This window comes from Antennarius striatus, chromosome 4, assembly GCF_040054535.1.
Source record: "Antennarius striatus isolate MH-2024 chromosome 4, ASM4005453v1, whole genome shotgun sequence".
NCBI lineage: Eukaryota > Metazoa > Chordata > Actinopteri > Lophiiformes > Antennariidae > Antennarius > Antennarius striatus.
The window spans coordinates 14,037,501-14,054,130 of NC_090779.1; the positions used below are offsets into that span (position 1 = coordinate 14,037,501).

Below are 16,630 nucleotides of genomic sequence, written 5' to 3' on the forward strand. Positions count from 1 at the left end.
TGACGTGAAGTGTGATGCAGTGTGTAGGTGTGACGGAAACTTGGATCATTCTGTCATTCATTGTATCAGCAGAGGGGAAAAAAAAAAACAACCCACAGGGAGTTTGATTGTCTTGTTCCTCGTGAGCAGAGTGTGATTACAAGGTGAAATGCCTCAGTGGCTCCAGGTGCTCCGTGGCCCCTGGGCCTGCAGAGCCAGGAAAGATCAACTAGCCCTGAAGAATGAGCACGCCCCACCCACCTCCTCTCCCTTTTCCTCACCCAGGTTCTCACACTCTTTCATAACTTTAATCTGTGGTGAAGCGCTCTGGCAAAGCAAAACTACCACACAGATGATATGCCAGAGCCTCGTCTTTAATGTGTTGTGCTGTGTGGGATTCGAAGTGTCAGCTGGTTCATACCTAACATGTTCTCCGTCTCATTATCTGCAGGAGTTCACACATTAAACCTGCTTACTCATAAAGCGCCTCGACCTGTAAAGATACGAGTCGAATGTAAGCCACAGGGAACGCGGAGTTGTCAGTTTAAAAAACGCAAAAGTACAGGGCAGCCGTGCAGCCGCCGCTGCTGTGAGGCAAAGTGAAAGTCTTATCAGGGATTCAATAAGTCATGCAGTTTGACAGGAAGGCCAAACTGTGCCAAAGCTCACCAAGGCCTAGAAAGAGAGGGGAGGGGGGGGCAGTATCCAAAGCAAAACCCCTGCAGGAACCTCCATGAGCACAACCTGAGCTTCACCAGGCGGCTCATGCTCTTGTTTGCTGATAGGATCACATTTATTGTGTGAATTCCTCACACACCTTACATAGCAAACACTATTGGAACGACCAACGAGGTAACCTCTCGTGACGTCACCTCTTTGACTCACATCTATTCATGAACTTGACCTCCTGGATATGGTGCCGTCTTGCTTTTCAGAGAGTTTCAGTTTAGTGTTATTTTGGTATTTCGCAATAAGCCAGTGGTCCTCTCTAGTGGACCTGTGCTATACAGATAAGATAAGCCACATGTTTCAGGCAAAGGTGAAATATTTCTCCATGTTTTATAGATATTTTTGCATATTATTTTTTGCTGGTTAATTTATATGTCCCAACAGCAGTACAGTAAGAACAGGATGCATTTAGGAGGAAGTGCACGACTCGTTTTATATTGCTGGGTGGCTTTTATCAGCAGGTTGAAACATGCAGCAGGCGCAGTTGGAAACACTTTCACACTTGTATGGTTTTCTTCCAGTTTCTTTTAGTTTGCCTTCCAAATGATAAAAGATAGATGAAACATTTAAGAGCTTCTGTTCCGCATTGTGTTCTTTTTTTTTTCTTCTCTGCTGGCGTCTCAGTAAAGCAAATACAAACAGTGCAGCTAAAATTAGCTTCTCCGTGTCCAGCCTTGGTTCATGTTTAACTCTAAATACAGAGCAAACTGAACTGTGTCAGTCACCGTCAGTGTTTGTGTTTTGACTAAAGCCCAGCTCTCTGCAGACTTAACACACACTTATTTATGAGCTGGAGGGAGTTTTCCAGAGTGCTTTCCTGTGTCAGCCATTTAGCACTTGATACTGCTTCCTGTTAGACGCAATTGTGTCTCATTTAGATGAAACTCTGTTATGTAGTCAGAGGAAATAATACAAAGCCTGTGGATTGACACTGATTAAGTGCCACGGAATAAATAGGAAATGGTTCAGTCTATTTCAGCACGGCTGCCGTTTTTGTATGAATTGGAGGAGTTGTTTTCAACATGATGTTGCTCATCAGTGAACTGGATGAAGGGATGCGTTTGAGAACTTCAGCCTTTGGTACAAAGAGGAGGAACAGAATGGGATGAAATCAAGTTGTTGATACAGACATTCACAATCAAACGCAGCAACGGAATTTAATGCATTTCTCTTGCATTGAGTGATTTGATACTGCACATCTATAATTTCATAAGACAGACGGAAACTCCCCCAAACACTCGGACCTGTGTCCCCTGGAGAAGCTGTTAACACAGATCAAGTGTACTTGAAGCAAGGTTGCATCACGTCTGCCTTGTCAGTCGTGTTTTGATTTTCCTAAATCAATTATTCGTTGAGGAAAGTAACTCAACAAAACATAGGTGTGGCTTCAGATTAGTGGACTATAATTTATAAGCAGAATCTGTCTTGCTTTTAATCCTTTGATACCACAAGTCCTGTCTGAGCACCATCCCTCTGAGTCTTGCTGACTGTTGAACTGAATCTTTGAGTGATTTATAAAAAAAAGGCTTAAACAGACCCATTCTTAGTTTATTTTACACCCTGGGGAACTTCAGAAGTGATTTTTCTTGTGGTGATGAAAACACCCGTTGTTAAATGACATGTTGTAAGCATGATAAATGGAGCTATGAATGCATATACCATATGAACCTTTGTCTTAGTGTTTTGCAGCAGTAAATCCTATAAGTGCTTGGGAACGACTGTATTTGACATCGCCTTCATGAGTTTAACTGAATGCCAGTCAAGTGTGTGAATTAAACTGACCTGCTTCAGGAAAAACAACAAGGAAACATTCCTAGTATGTAAAATAGTCACCAGAAGATAAAGAGCTTGGATGTGGGTATTAACTGGACCCCTTTCTAGTGCCTTCTAATCAAACCTGCACAGAAACTACATGGCTTCCTCTGGTAGCGGCGCATGCTGCAGAGAGCCTCTGGTTTCATAGAATAACTCATCGTCCAAGCTTTATTTTTTTTAAATCTTACACACCATTTTGATATAAGGTGTTAATATATACATAAAACTGCCCCAAGTTTCAGTTTGTCTGTCAGTGAAGCAGGACTATACACAAACCACCCAACTTCATTGAAACTTGGTGGGAGGGTTGTTTGTGGCAGGAAAGAAGCCAAAGAATATCAGTGTGGATTCAGATAAAGGTGCGGACGTAGGATTTTTCCACTTTCTTCGACATGGCGAGAAACGAGATATCTTGATGGTACACATGTCTGGCTGTCAACCATGGCGCTCTAACTCGGTGTCTTTCTAGTTACACAATTGTCCAGCCAATGTGAACACCACAGTGAGATGGTTCCATCAGTCCAGATGCTGGCAGAGCTCCGTGTTGGACATGGATCTGTAGCGCTTACAGCTTAGCTCATCATCCTGCAGGCAGTTGTATGTTTTTGAATGATGTATTCAAATAAGCGATATAAATAGCAGCCAGGATTGTGTGTGTCTGTGAAACCACAATTCAGTTACGGTTTTCTCTGTGTGAATTTTTATTTCCAAGGTGAGAAATTTGCTGCCTAATTGAGAAGTTGTTTAAAAGGTCAGAAATACAACATTTATTGCCTTAATTGTTTCTCTGCAGGCTTGTTGATGACAGGTGTGTGGTCCAGCCTGATGCTGGAGACCTGGCCAACCCCCCCAAAAAATTCAGAGGTGCGTAGAAACACACCAGTCATTCTGGTTCAAGGTATAACACATACATACTCAAACATACACACTTTAAAACGCCAAGGTTTACCAATGTTTTCTGTCAAAATAAAGTGGTTTTTACGAAGCCTTTCTGTGTTTAAGTGACTTTAAAGGCCTCTGGATGGTAAATAAGCTTAAAAATCCACTTTACCAACACTGAGTAGCGCTTAGCTGAGCTTAGCTTGCAGAGGGCAACTCCTGTATGACTAAAGGCTGCTTTTCCTCCTCAGATTGCCTCTTCAAGGTGTGTCCCATGAACAGGTATTCAGCTCAGAAGCAGTTCTGGAAGGCCAAACAAGGGAAACAAGGGAACAACAACCCACAGGGGGACCTGTTTAAGAAGTTACAGGTATCACTTTTTCCTAATATCGATCTGTGTCTACACCTTCCTTCTCATCCCAAAGCTTTAGCAAAAGTCTCTGTGTCATTACCCAGCATGCAGCAGAACTGGAGCAGAAACAGAATGAGTCAGAGAACAAGAAGCTCCTGGGAGAAGTCGTCAAATACAGTAATGTCATCCAGGTACAGCCCTTCTCTTCTGCAAACACCTGAGGTGCCGGCATGTCTTCAGTCCAGATCCTCCTCTTTTCTGTTTTCCTGTTTATCAAGGTTACATTGGAGTCATCCAAAATTTAAACTCAGGGAAAATATTTCATAGCCCACCGTGGTTGCTTTTGGTTTCACAGATTGCTGAACTGTGTTGTGTTAGGAACTGAATTGAGAAAACCAAATAGTGTACCGGTACATGTTTGACTACTGCTGCAGAAAGGGCTGCAAGGCAATGTCTACAGTTCATTTGATTCTGTCACGAGCCTTTTTGAAAGTAAACATCAAACATCAGAATTTAGCTCTTCTTTTATTTGCCGAATAGAATCAGTAGTTTTTTTTTGTTGCATTACATACATTCCTTTAAAAAAAACAAAACACTTTTGAGTCAAGCAGGAAGACCAACAACCAACTAATTTTTTAAAATGAATTTCATTTTACAACATTTTTTCCTTTGCAGTGGTAGACAGAAACGACGTACATTAACTACAGCATTGTACTCAAGTGCAAATTTAAGCTCCCTCTACTAAATTAATGGGTAACTATTTGTTAGTGACCGTCATTGTGATTTGATGGAAAAATATCAAAAGAGAATTTAAATTTCTCCTTTTAATCATTAAGTTAAAACACATTTTGACAAAACATGAATTGTGGAGATGTGTTTGGACACAAGCTGTAGCTAGTAATGACAACTAATAATATATATGTAGGAATAGTTAAGCTACCCTCATCTTAATCAGTTTACATATTATAATTTGAACTTCTTTCTGCTTATTCTTATTGATTGAACATTTCAGTGAAGGAATGTCAATTCAATTTTGAAAGACTGTGCTGTTAATAGTTTTCCTGTAGGGTCTCTGAACAGCCTGATTCTCTTTCAGCTCCTGCACATCAAGAGTAATAAGTACCTGACAGTGAACAAGCGGCTCCCTGCTCTGCTGGAAAAGAATGCAATGCGGGTTTCTCTGGACCCGGCCGGGAACGAGGGCTCCTGGTTCTACATCCAGCCATTCTGGAAGCTTCGCAGCGAAGGAGATAATGTAGGTTCCTTTTTCCGCTTTTTTGCTGTGCACATTTTTAGACAAGAACTACACCAATATATGCAGATGTTGTTTGGTGTTTGAGCTGACTTTTTCATCCTATACACTGTCAGTTCATTTGTTTGTCCTGTTCCAGTAACATTTCTGATTTTGTCGTTCCCCTTTGGCTTTAGCATCCTATGGTTAAAGGTATTGCTCTTGATTGTGCATGGTGTTTGTTCGGTATTCTGTGAGACATTGAATTTCATGTCTAACGCATGGATGCACCAGCCTTTCTGTTGCATGTAGGGCTGTTGTGTTGAGCTTCAAAAGCATCCAGCTAGTTTCTATCTACTCTGTGTCACTGATGCTACTTCATTGTATTTAAAATGATTTCAAATATTCCAGCAGAAGACTGGAATATGTGTGATGCTCCACCTATTTCTGAAGCCACAGTGCATACAGTGTGTGTTGTTTAGAGTCAATAACAGCTTAGATTAGTATGATTACACAGAGAAGAGAGCATGCATTATGCAAGCAATGACAGGTACAATTACCATACCTCTGCATGGTTTTTTCATATCCACTCACCGTGGTATGAATAAACCTGCTTCTTATCTGGAGCTCAGCCTGTTGCCTTTACACTTAACACGCCTTTTTTTTTTTTTTAAGTAAGGGGATGTTTGCAGATCTTAGACATGTGCATGGACATGCTTGTACCTTCTTTTTGGTCCATTTGAACACTGCTGAAGGTTCACAAACCACTGCCACCTCCTGGAATATAACTGTGTCATTGGTTTTGAAGGTGGTGGTCGGAGACAAGGTGGTGCTGATGCCAGTAAATGCAGGGCAGCCTCTTCACGCCAGTAACATTGAGCTGCTTGACAACCCCGGATGCAAAGAGGTGGGTCCAGTTCAGTTACTGGTGTTGAGACATGCAACATAAGGTGGGGTTTAATGGTTTCATTGTAAGGATGTATGTATGCTGCATGTATCTCTATACTGGTTCTACAGGTTGTGTGCATGTTGTGTGTGTAATTAAAGATCTAAATTAAGTTGTTGCGTTTGCCTCCCCACCCTGTGCTTCATGCTGCAGGTCAATGCTGTGAACTGTAACACCAGCTGGAAGGTCACCTTGTTCATGAAGTTTAGTGACTACAGGGAAGATGTTCTAAAGGGGGTATGTTGTTGTCACACGTCTTTAGAGTGACAGCGTGTAATTATACTGAAGCGTGGTTGGTGTGACCCTGTCAGGGAGACGTGGTGAGGCTGTTTCACGCCGAGCAGGAGAAGTTTCTGACCTGTGATGAGTACAAGAAGCAGCAGCACGTCTTTCTCAGGACCACACTGAGGCAGTCCGCCACCTCTGCCACCAGCTCCAAGGCTCTCTGGGAGATTGAGGTGAAGAATACCTAGACACTAACAACGGCTGGATTTATGACAGCTGATGCTTTTTCTTTTTGAAGTCTTTGCTTTCAAGAACAAGCCGTGCAAACCTCCACCTAGGAGGTTGTGTTTACAGGTGTCGGCTTGTCTGCATCTGTTAATATTAGTGATGATTCAAGTCGTCGTACTAATGTGTTTTTTAAAAGGGAAGTGGTGATGACCACATGTTCTGCTTCTCCATGTGTAAAATCCACAATGTATAGTCAATTTTTATGCAGTGACAACCGCATCAGATCAACAACACACCATAGTTGTAAAACTAGCACCAGTAAAATATTGTTTATCTTAAGGAGCATTTGAGGAAAATTAAATAATAAATATTTTTACATTGCCTTTATTTCCTTATAAATTACCGTCCATCTTTTATTGTCCTTTCTGGCTTTCCTTCATTCATTCATTCATTCATCTTCTTGCTTATCCAAATCACGGGTCAGGGTTTTACTGGAGTTGATATCAGGCGAGTCACCAGTTCATTGCAGGGCCACACATGGACAAACAGACATATTCACACCAACAGTAAATTTAAAGTGGCTATCTGTCTCTGCTTTCACCAAATCTATTCCTGTTGTCCTTCTGATATTCGTACCAGAATGTGCTGATATGTCAGAGTGAAAAATAGAACTTCCATCATGGTCTTTAGACTTCAGGTGGCTCTTAGGGTTACTGTAGTGATGACGTTTTATGAATTATTGTCCCTTTATTTGACAGAAATCATCCACAAACTTATATCAGACACAACACTATTTGATCTGTTCATAAATCACTGGTTTGATACCCAAACTGACATAAACTGGATGCTGATGGTTTTAAAATGTTCTCTGTAGTATATCAGCCCAGGTGGTGATAAGTAGGGCCTGAGACAAACCACAGGAGACAGAAATCACCTGGGACGAAGGGGGTGTTTGGTGTAATGTGTCCTTATGTTGTGTCTGTATGTCAGGTTGTCCACTATGACCCCTGCAGAGGTGGAGCCGGCCAGTGGAACAGTCTTTTCCGCTTCAAACACCTGGCGACTGGGAATTACCTTGCAGCCGAGGTCAGTTTTAATCTTTGTCACACTTTTGTAATGTTTCTACTTTCATCCCTTTACTTTTGCAGAGGCTTGTGTTTACTTTTTGAAAGTATATCACCCTATGAATCATTTTGTCTAAGCTTGTCCTCTTTACCTTCTATTCCTGTACACCCTGTTGTCGACTTTTCAGGTCTTTTAAGGGGAGTTTCAGGGCTGTACTGTAGGGGGCAGTATTTCCATTAATATTGCTGCTGTCACCCATATCTTGCCATAGTTTGTATTTGGGTGATAGGGGATATAATGGGGAGAGCGCTCTAGATTGGAGGTAACTGACATCCAGTCTCTTTGCAGGTGAACCCTGAATTTAAAGACAACATGGTGGATTCTAAAGTAGAGGTAATTCAGTCAAAACAAGAACACACACACACACACACACACACACAACACACACACACACACACACACACACACACACACGATTATTGTTATCAGCTTTTCCTATGATCTCATAAACGAATTCATGATGTGAACAGCAATGGCTCAGATTTCACCTGCCTGAAAGACAGGACAAGTTGGTAAACAGGAGAGAAAATTATGACTTTTTTCAGTGGAAAGAATCATTATCTCAGTTGTTGTTTGTTGTCTGTCTAACTCTAGACCCTTCTGTCTCCTCATCCTTTGGTTATGCAACACCACCAGTCATCTCACACTCACAAAGTACTCGTACACAGACACACACACGCACACTCTGAATCTATATCTAGACATTTTGTTCAGCTCTTAGCTGCCTTCTGCATTTATATTCTGGCAATGCACAGGAACACACACACACACACACACACACATACAAACCCTCGCTGCCACACACACTGAATTTCAGACACACAGGGGGCTCCTTACATAACGTCTGGGTGTGGGGGTGCCCTGCGAGAGGGGATGGAGGGGAGGCAGACGTGCTGTCTGCTCTGCTCCACTTGCTTGTGCTAAGCTGGTGGGGTGAGTCACCGACGGAGGGGAGAGGAGAGAAGTGGGAGGATGGAGAAGTGAGAGGCAGGCAGCTCTAGGGAGCGTCCCATTGACATGCATAGAACAGTGGGAGAAATGAACCCTCACCATTATCTGCTGCATCTGCATGCCGTCGACTGTACCAGCCAATGTGCTGCACATCCACCAAACAAAGAAGACATATGGAAGTGTGGCTACATTTCTGTGCACTTCACAATGTGTGGTATATATACATTATACATAGAAACTTTTACCGATGCTCAAGATATACTCTGACTTTTATTGACACATATAAAGGTCAGTTGTAATCTTAAGTCATCTAGCATCTTCTTTTGTTTGCACATATGTAAATATGTGCGTTTGTGTGTTTATGTAATAGAAACTAAAGCATTCATGTTTTTATGATAGTTATCTATTAGTCATGATTGTTTCCCCACTGATTCATTTTGTTTGTAACACACCAGATGCTCGTGGAAATCACCCTTTGTGAATTCCCTTTGCCAAATGTGACTACAGTACAGTATATTACATCCTTTATTCAACCAGTCTCACATACGTTACAGAAAAGCAGCAAATAAGTAGATTTGAGATGCTACAAGTGGTATTTTGTTTCAAAATGTTGTAAATTTAAAAAGTAGCATATCAATTTTTTAATGAATTTATTACTCGTCATTTAATTACACCTGCAGCTTAAATGTTTTGATAATTAGTCAGTAAAACAATCAAATTGGTTCCATTAGTGCAGGTTCATCATGGACAGGTACTGTTATAACTTTGGATATTTTAGAGACTTAGCAATTATCAAAGTTCATTCATGAAAAGAGTTTTAAAGAGTAATCAATAACAAAAGTAATGTTTGATTGGAGCCCTCTACATCTCCAAGTAAGATCAGTTGGTTCATGTAAACACTGCATGCGTGTGTGTGTGTGTGTGTGTAGTTCTTTTACTACCACTGTTTACGGTACTGACTGTTTACCGTACAAATATTTTGGGACGGTGTGAAAGCATGTAAAGTGACCTAAAGGAGCCAGCTTTTACCAATCTGTCACTTGTGTGTGTGTGTGTGTGTGTGTGTGTGTGTGTGTGTGTGTGTGTGTGTGTGTGTGTGTGTGTGTGTGTGTGTGTGTGTGTGTGAACTGCAGAATGAGACAGATGTGTTTTCCAAGAGGAAGCATCAAGCAGCAGAGAAGATTACTTTCACCCTGGTTTCTGTTCCCCATGGGAACGACATTGCCTCTCTGTTTGAGTTGGATGCCACCACGCTGCAGCGGGCCGACTGTCTGGTGCCCAGGTCAGCCTCAAAGACACAACGGCGTCTAAGACGAGCTCTGTTGTAGTTGTGTTCACCAGGGAGGTTTCACAATTGAGTTCCAAACCATTTGTTTGTGTTTGTTTTGTCATTACTAATACTATAATCTAAGTCTATAGATCGATCTATCAGATCTACCTATCTATGGATTTATATTTCTCAGATCTGTCTAATATGCATAATATTCATAATATACATGTAATAATAGCCTATATTTGCAGGAGGAGTCCAGTCCATCTAATTTAGCTTGTTAGCATGTTACCATTCACAGGAACCACAAAGATTACTGGGAATATAAGCCTTTTATAAGGTTTATATTCCCAGACTTATAATATAAGTCTTTTGGAATATAAGTACAGTAATTTGATTTTTAACTTAAAGATATTTGATGTAAATTCATCACACTTCATCTTTAGAAGGATCTGCATCACATTTCTTGAGTTTGAAATAAATAACATTCCAGAACCGCCTTCCGTCAAACCTCAGTGTGGCTAAAAACACACTAGATGAAACCAAGAGACCACAAAATGAATTTCCTTCAAGGTGTAGATCAGTAACGTTTGAGGATTCATCAGCTTTCACCCCTAACAGATTTATCTGTTATTTGTTTGAAGTTCATTTTGTAGAATTCATTGTTACCTCACAGTCGTGAATTTATTTTTTTTAGCCCTACCAATGTAAACATTCTGGATCACCAGATCTGGAATATTACATCCAGATTACACTATATTAATGGTATATCTCATGATTGTGTAACTTTTTGTCCAAGCATTGTAGACATTATCCTTAAAGTTAGAACCAAAGACCTTTTAATTGTTCCTATCCATCAATGATAAAGAGTCCTCTTAAATCAATGTGGATCAGTACTAAATTCTTATAGATTGTTTATTGGGCCATACTCTAAACAATTCAATGAAAATACATTCATAATTCTTTGAGTACTCATGCCCACAGAACTTACCTGCTTGTTGTAGGTGAAAATAGTTGAAGACCTCAAAAGGGGGTAACTGACTTAAAACATTTAAATGAAGTAACAGTTCCCCTCATTAGTGGTATATCTGACTCATCACATCGTTCCTCAGAAACTCCTATGTGAGACTGAGGCACCTCTGCACCAACACCTGGGTGACGAGCACCAACGTCCCCATTGATGTAGAAGAGGAGCGCCCAGTCATGCTGAAGGTCTTCACACACTCGCCTCCATTCACACACACACACACACAAGTAAAACAAACCTGGATACAATATTTTAAAAGTCCTCTTGGCCTTCTTTATAGATTGGCACCTGCCCCCCCAAAGAAGACAAAGAAGCTTTTGCCATCGTATCTGTCCCGCTGTCGGAGGTCAGAGACCTGGACTTCGCCAATGATGCCAGCAAGGTGCTTGAGTCCACTGTGAGGAAGCTGCAATATGGCAACATCGCTCAGAATGAGAGAAGGTACAGACACGGGTGTCACAATGGTGTGTGTGCATGGTTTGAGATTTTAAAATGCTATTCTTTGCCTTTACTTCTATTTCAGGTTTGTGACTAAACTCCTGGAGGACCTGGTTTTCTTTGTGTGTGTGGTACCAAACAACGGCCAGGATGTTCTGTCTGTGGTCACATCCACACCCAACCGAGAGAGGCAGAAACTCATGAGGGAACAGGACATCCTTGCCCAGGTCAGAGTTCACACACACATTTCACACATTTGGTGATACTTTACCAAAGTATTGTCCGGCTCATTTTTTCTTTATTATTGTATGTGATATTTATCCCTCCAGATCTTTGGCATCCTAAAGGCTCCTTTCACGGATCAGGGCGATGGTCCGATGCTGAAGTTGGAGGATTTAGGAGACCAGCGCTATTCTCACTTCAAGTACATGTTAAGACTCTGCTACAGGGTGCTACGTCACTCCCAGCAGGACTATCGCAAGAACCAGGCATGTGGCTCACAAGTTTAATACTAAGTTGTTGTCAGGCTCACTATCACTGATGGTGGGGCAGTGTAATGGTAGAGACATACACAATACAATATTTTGTATACAACCAGTTTCTTAAATGACTATTAATGCAGAAAAGTTATTTAAAAGGAATATTATTCTCCTATTTTCAGCTCAGTTCCCCTAAGTCTTGCTGTGAGACATCTCCTCTGTTCAGGTTCAATCGGTGGTGTGTGCTCACTATTAGAAAGCCAGCTTAATGCTGGCATGAGCTACATACCCCCGTAACTGATTCTGTTGAGTCATTTGACTGAGTTTGGGTTCAACATTAATCATTTGTATGATTTTATTGTTTAGTAAGAGTTAAAAAAGGAAATTCAATTTTAGTTATTTATTGTAATTTTTATTTTCCTCATTTGGTTTTAGTTAATAACTACTGTTTTGAAGCAACCTTTCTCACACAGGATTTTTTGACACATGTCTGTAAAAATGCTTGGTTGTAAACTACACTGCATATCTCCGCCAACACTATCTACAGAGTTCTGTTGTTGCACTCTCTGCAGCACACAGTGTTGATGCCTCATGCAAACTTAGGAAATGCCACCTGACTGTTTGTGGAATCCAGTTATCTAGTTATGCAAACTAGTGGAACACTGTGCCACTAGTTCAATTCTTTTTCGCACTATCGCAAAACTGCTACTCTCTATCATGCAACGCTGCAGAAAGTGAAAATGTGATCCAGAATCCACGTCTGTATCCAGATCCTTGTCAACATGATTCACTTTCTGTCTCTTATCCTTTTTGAGATGCAGTATGTTGCAGACAAGTTTTGGAATGATACAAATTCTCTTCTCCAACTCTCAGTGGTGTTAAGTAATGATGAAGTTAATGATTACTGCTTGTAGGAATACTGAGCAGAGATATCACTGTTAGTATCTCTTGTGCTGCTTGTGTATAATGTCTACTGTCAAACAGTTATGTATACCTACTTAAATCATTTTCATCTTTTGAAATGCCACCAATTTGCAAGCTACTCTGTCGAAGATTTGCTTGTGTTCCTGAATTATGGTTCATTATGTCTTTGTATTGGAAGAGTTTTTAACCGCTTCTTGTATCATACAGGAATATATAGCCAAAAAGTTCTCAATCATGCAGTCTCAGATTGGGTATGAGATCTTGGCTGAAGACACTATCACTGCCCTGCTGCACAACAACCGCAAGCTGCTGGAAAAACACATCACAGCCAGAGAGATTGAGACGTTTGTCAGCCTGCTGAGACGCAACAGAGAGCCCAGGTCAGACGTGTACACCTGTCAGAGATCCACAGGAAGAATGTAGAAACAGACAGTCATGAGTCACTATGAAGTCATGCTAAAGACATACAATGCAGAGTTCAGCTTACCTCAGGAAAGTAGTGCATCCCTGGGATGCGCTTCAAGAAAAATTTGTGCATCCCAACATGACGTTTATGCATCCTAAAAGTAATAACGGAATATATGTTAGACGCCATATGCAAGGATTGAGTTTTGCCAATAGTACAATATAAAAACCAAACAAACTGTTAATTTAGGAAAAAGAAAAAAAGAGTAAAATGTTATATTTTATCAAAAAGGTAAAAGCTGGTATTCCTTTAAAAAACAGTTTTCTAGAAATAAAGAAAGATTTAATACAATTTTTTTTTAACTTTTGCTTTTCTCTCGATAATTTTCTTTGCCTTTAATTCATATACAGGTACTGTATTCTCTTGTGGACACTGCACAAAGCTGGCAGAGCCTTCTCCACACACATTTCAGTAATATCTGTCTCTTATTCTTCATTTTGATTGTCTTTATTCAAGAAAGAACTCATTGTCACTTGGTTTTTCTCAAAATTTTGCATCTTTTTTGGAGGCATGGTGATAATTAATCAACCTTTATTTGTATAGCGCTTAATCACATCGGCAGACATTTCAAAGCACTTTAACAGACAGACAAACCAAACAGCACTCCTATGCTTACTCTGGAGGGTCTAACTCCTTGCTCTCACTGCAGCGTGTAAAACGAGCAGACGTTGTGTTTCTGTTTGGTCAATTTTAATAAGGCAGAATCACGAAGGCGAGTGTCCTGACGAGAAACTCGCATGAGATCAAAACATAATGGCGGTTTCAGGGTTCGAAATTTAAGTGGAGAAATGCAAAAATTGTGAATATTTTTGATGAATGTAAGTGCATTTAAAATTTGCATCCCAGGGACACACGCTGTCTTACGATCATGCTTCCTTGTCAAAAAATGTGCGTCAAAGACACAAGGACACAGCAAACGAGAAAACTGAATACAGTATAACAAGTGAATGTCCTTCTTCTCAGTATGGGTGTTTTAGTGTTCTTTGACTTTGTGTCTGGAAAAAACAATTTTTAGACAAATTTTCCTGATGCCTTTATTCAGCTAATCTCCTTTAAAATGACACCAAGATTTGTGAAAAAATGAAATAGTTATCAAGGCTGAGGCAACATGACCACCGGTGTGTTATTTCCTTGCTGTAGATTCGACAATCCACCGACTAGTCACTGAGTGGTGACTAATCATCATTCCACAATACCACATCTATGTGCTATTGTGGATCAGATCATGTACTTCTATGTGGAACCGGTGCAAGATTTCTTAGTCGTTCTTGTCCGGTTTTCTTTTCCAGATTTCTGGATTATCTCTCTGATCTGTGTGTGTCCAACAAGACTGCCATCCCCGTCACACAGGAGCTGATTTGTAAATTCATGCTGAACCCCACCAATGCAGACATCCTCATCCAGACCAAGTGAGTCCCGCTGGATTGATTCGGTCATTTTTAAGTTAAGTGTAAGTAAACGTGCAAACAGTGGAGCTGTCTATATGAGACAATAATGTGTGAATCCCTCCTCACACACACACACACACACACGTGCATCCAAACACACACACATACACAGACTGATCTCTAACACAGAGACCGCTTTGGAGACATCCCTCCTGCAGGAGGAGGTGGAGGAAGAGGAGGTTTGGCTCTACTGGATCGACAGCCACAAGGAGCCTCATGGCAAATCCATTCGACACCTGGCTCAGGATGCAAAAGGCAACCACAAGATGGACGTGGACATCATCACATATTACAGGTCCCATTCTTAGTCCCACGTGCATCACACACAAAAGGTTCAAATAAAGCAAACTCAAGTTTCCTCTTTTCTTTTACATGATTATTTTCTCTCCCTTGCACCACCTCCCTCACCTGGTCTTCAGGTACCAGCTCAACCTGTTCGCTAAAATGTGTCTGGACCGTCAGTACCTCGCCATCAATCAGATCTCGAGCCAGTTACCTGTGGATCTGATCTTGCGCTGCATGTTTGACGACTGCCTGCCGTACAACCTCAGAGCTTCCTTTTGCCGTCTGATGCTACATATGCATGTGGACCGCGACCCACAGGAGGCCGTGGTGCCCGTGCGCTACGCCCGCTTGTGGACTGAGATCCCTTCCAAGATCACCATCCATGAGTAGGCATCCATCTCTGTGATTGTGTGTAATGAATAGACTGCGTGTAAATGTGTTTGTGCTTTTTTGCAGGTTTGAGTATGAGTCCACTGACACCTCAAGGGACGAGATGAAGAGGAAATTTGCCCCCACTATGGAGTTTGTGGAAGAATATTTGAAAGATGTTGTCGGCCAGCCTTTTCCATTTGGAGATAAAGACAAGAATGAGCTCACATTAGAGGTAATATCAATATTTTTATGTATATTTTGTCTTTTTTCTGTGTTATAGACTGTTTAAACAGCGTGTTTGTTTTGTTTTTCTTCCAGGTGGTGAATCTGGCACGTAACCTGGTTTACTTTGGTTTCTATAGCTTCAGCGAGCTGCTGCGTCTCACACGCACTCTGCTGGCCATCTTGGATATCGTCCAGCACCCACTCACCTTCATGAACAAACTCAACAAGAGCCCAGAAGCTGGTCAGTGCACTTACTCAGCTTTACATCAGTATTTAAAGTCAGTCATTTAACCTTAAAGTAGAACGTTTGAAGTACAGTATTTTCCGCACTATAAAGCGCACCTAAAAGCCTTTCAATTTCATAAAAACCGACAGCGCGCCATGTAATCCAGTGCACCATATCTACTGTATGAATTTTTTAGAATAGGTCATTCATTGAAGGTGCGTCTTATAGCCCAGCGTGCCTTATAGTGTGGAAAATACAAGCAAACCTTGGTTTTCGAACGCTTTAGACATCGAACAAATCAGAATTTGACCAAATTTTTTTTAAATTTTTTTGTCTTAGAAGTCGAACAAAATTTGGAAGCCGAACGCGAAACGACCGCCTTTTTGGTGCGACCGTGGCTCAGTGGTATCGGGGGTCGTCCAGTGATTCAAGATCGGCAGGCGGTTCGCTCCCGCCGAGTCATTTGTCGTTGTGTCCTTGGGCAAGACACTTTACTCTCCTTGCCTCCAGTGGGGCCCTCCCTGGTGTGTGAATGTGTGTGATTGTTCCGCTGTTGGTCGGAGGGGCCGTAGGCGCAGATTGGCAGCCACGCCTCCATCAGTCTGCCCTAGAGCAGCTGTGACTACACACGTAGTCTACCATTACCAAGTATAAATGAGGAGTGAATGAATAATGGATCCAATGTAAAAGCGACATTGAGTGTCCAGAAAAGCGCTATATAAATCTAATCCATCATTATTATTATTATTATTATTATTATTATTATTATTAATAATAATAATAATATTTCTCGTCGCCAAGCGCGAGAAAAGGCTAGAAATGTTGAGAGAAAACGTGACGGTAATGTGCTTTTCATTTTAGTTTACTGTATTCAATAATTTTTCACTTAATTTGCGTTCCATTGCCTATGGTGCGAGTTACGGTACCGTAAACTTCTGTCCATAAGATGATGGTAACTCCTACCTTAGGCTAACCTGATGACGTTGTTTTTTTTTTTCTTTCTTTCTCGC

The 16,630-nt window shown here is 41.1% G+C and overlaps 1 protein-coding gene across 3 annotated transcripts in view; it reads left to right on the forward strand.

The window, feature by feature from the left end:
• The window catches only part of itpr2 (inositol 1,4,5-trisphosphate receptor, type 2), a 55,477-nt gene that overhangs the window by 1,069 nt on the left and 37,778 nt on the right, over positions 1–16,630 (forward strand). For all 3 annotated transcript variants that reach the window (XR_011035142.1, XM_068312467.1, XM_068312468.1), the window contains exons 2-21: positions 3,317–3,387; positions 3,654–3,772; positions 3,859–3,945; positions 4,851–5,009; positions 5,794–5,892; positions 6,085–6,168; positions 6,243–6,389; positions 7,375–7,470; positions 7,798–7,842; positions 9,594–9,742; positions 10,843–10,942; positions 11,038–11,198; positions 11,281–11,422; positions 11,525–11,683; positions 12,806–12,978; positions 14,354–14,473; positions 14,625–14,807; positions 14,932–15,183; positions 15,254–15,401; positions 15,488–15,635. Coding sequence is in view for 2 of the 3 variants with exons in the window: in XM_068312467.1 (XP_068168568.1) it covers positions 3,317–3,387; positions 3,654–3,772; positions 3,859–3,945; positions 4,851–5,009; positions 5,794–5,892; positions 6,085–6,168; positions 6,243–6,389; positions 7,375–7,470; positions 7,798–7,842; positions 9,594–9,742; positions 10,843–10,942; positions 11,038–11,198; positions 11,281–11,422; positions 11,525–11,683; positions 12,806–12,978; positions 14,354–14,473; positions 14,625–14,807; positions 14,932–15,183; positions 15,254–15,401; positions 15,488–15,635 (2,642 nt within the window). In the remaining variant the exon portion in view is untranslated. The remainder of the gene's footprint in view (positions 1–3,316; positions 3,388–3,653; positions 3,773–3,858; positions 3,946–4,850; positions 5,010–5,793; positions 5,893–6,084; positions 6,169–6,242; positions 6,390–7,374; positions 7,471–7,797; positions 7,843–9,593; positions 9,743–10,842; positions 10,943–11,037; positions 11,199–11,280; positions 11,423–11,524; positions 11,684–12,805; positions 12,979–14,353; positions 14,474–14,624; positions 14,808–14,931; positions 15,184–15,253; positions 15,402–15,487; positions 15,636–16,630) is intronic.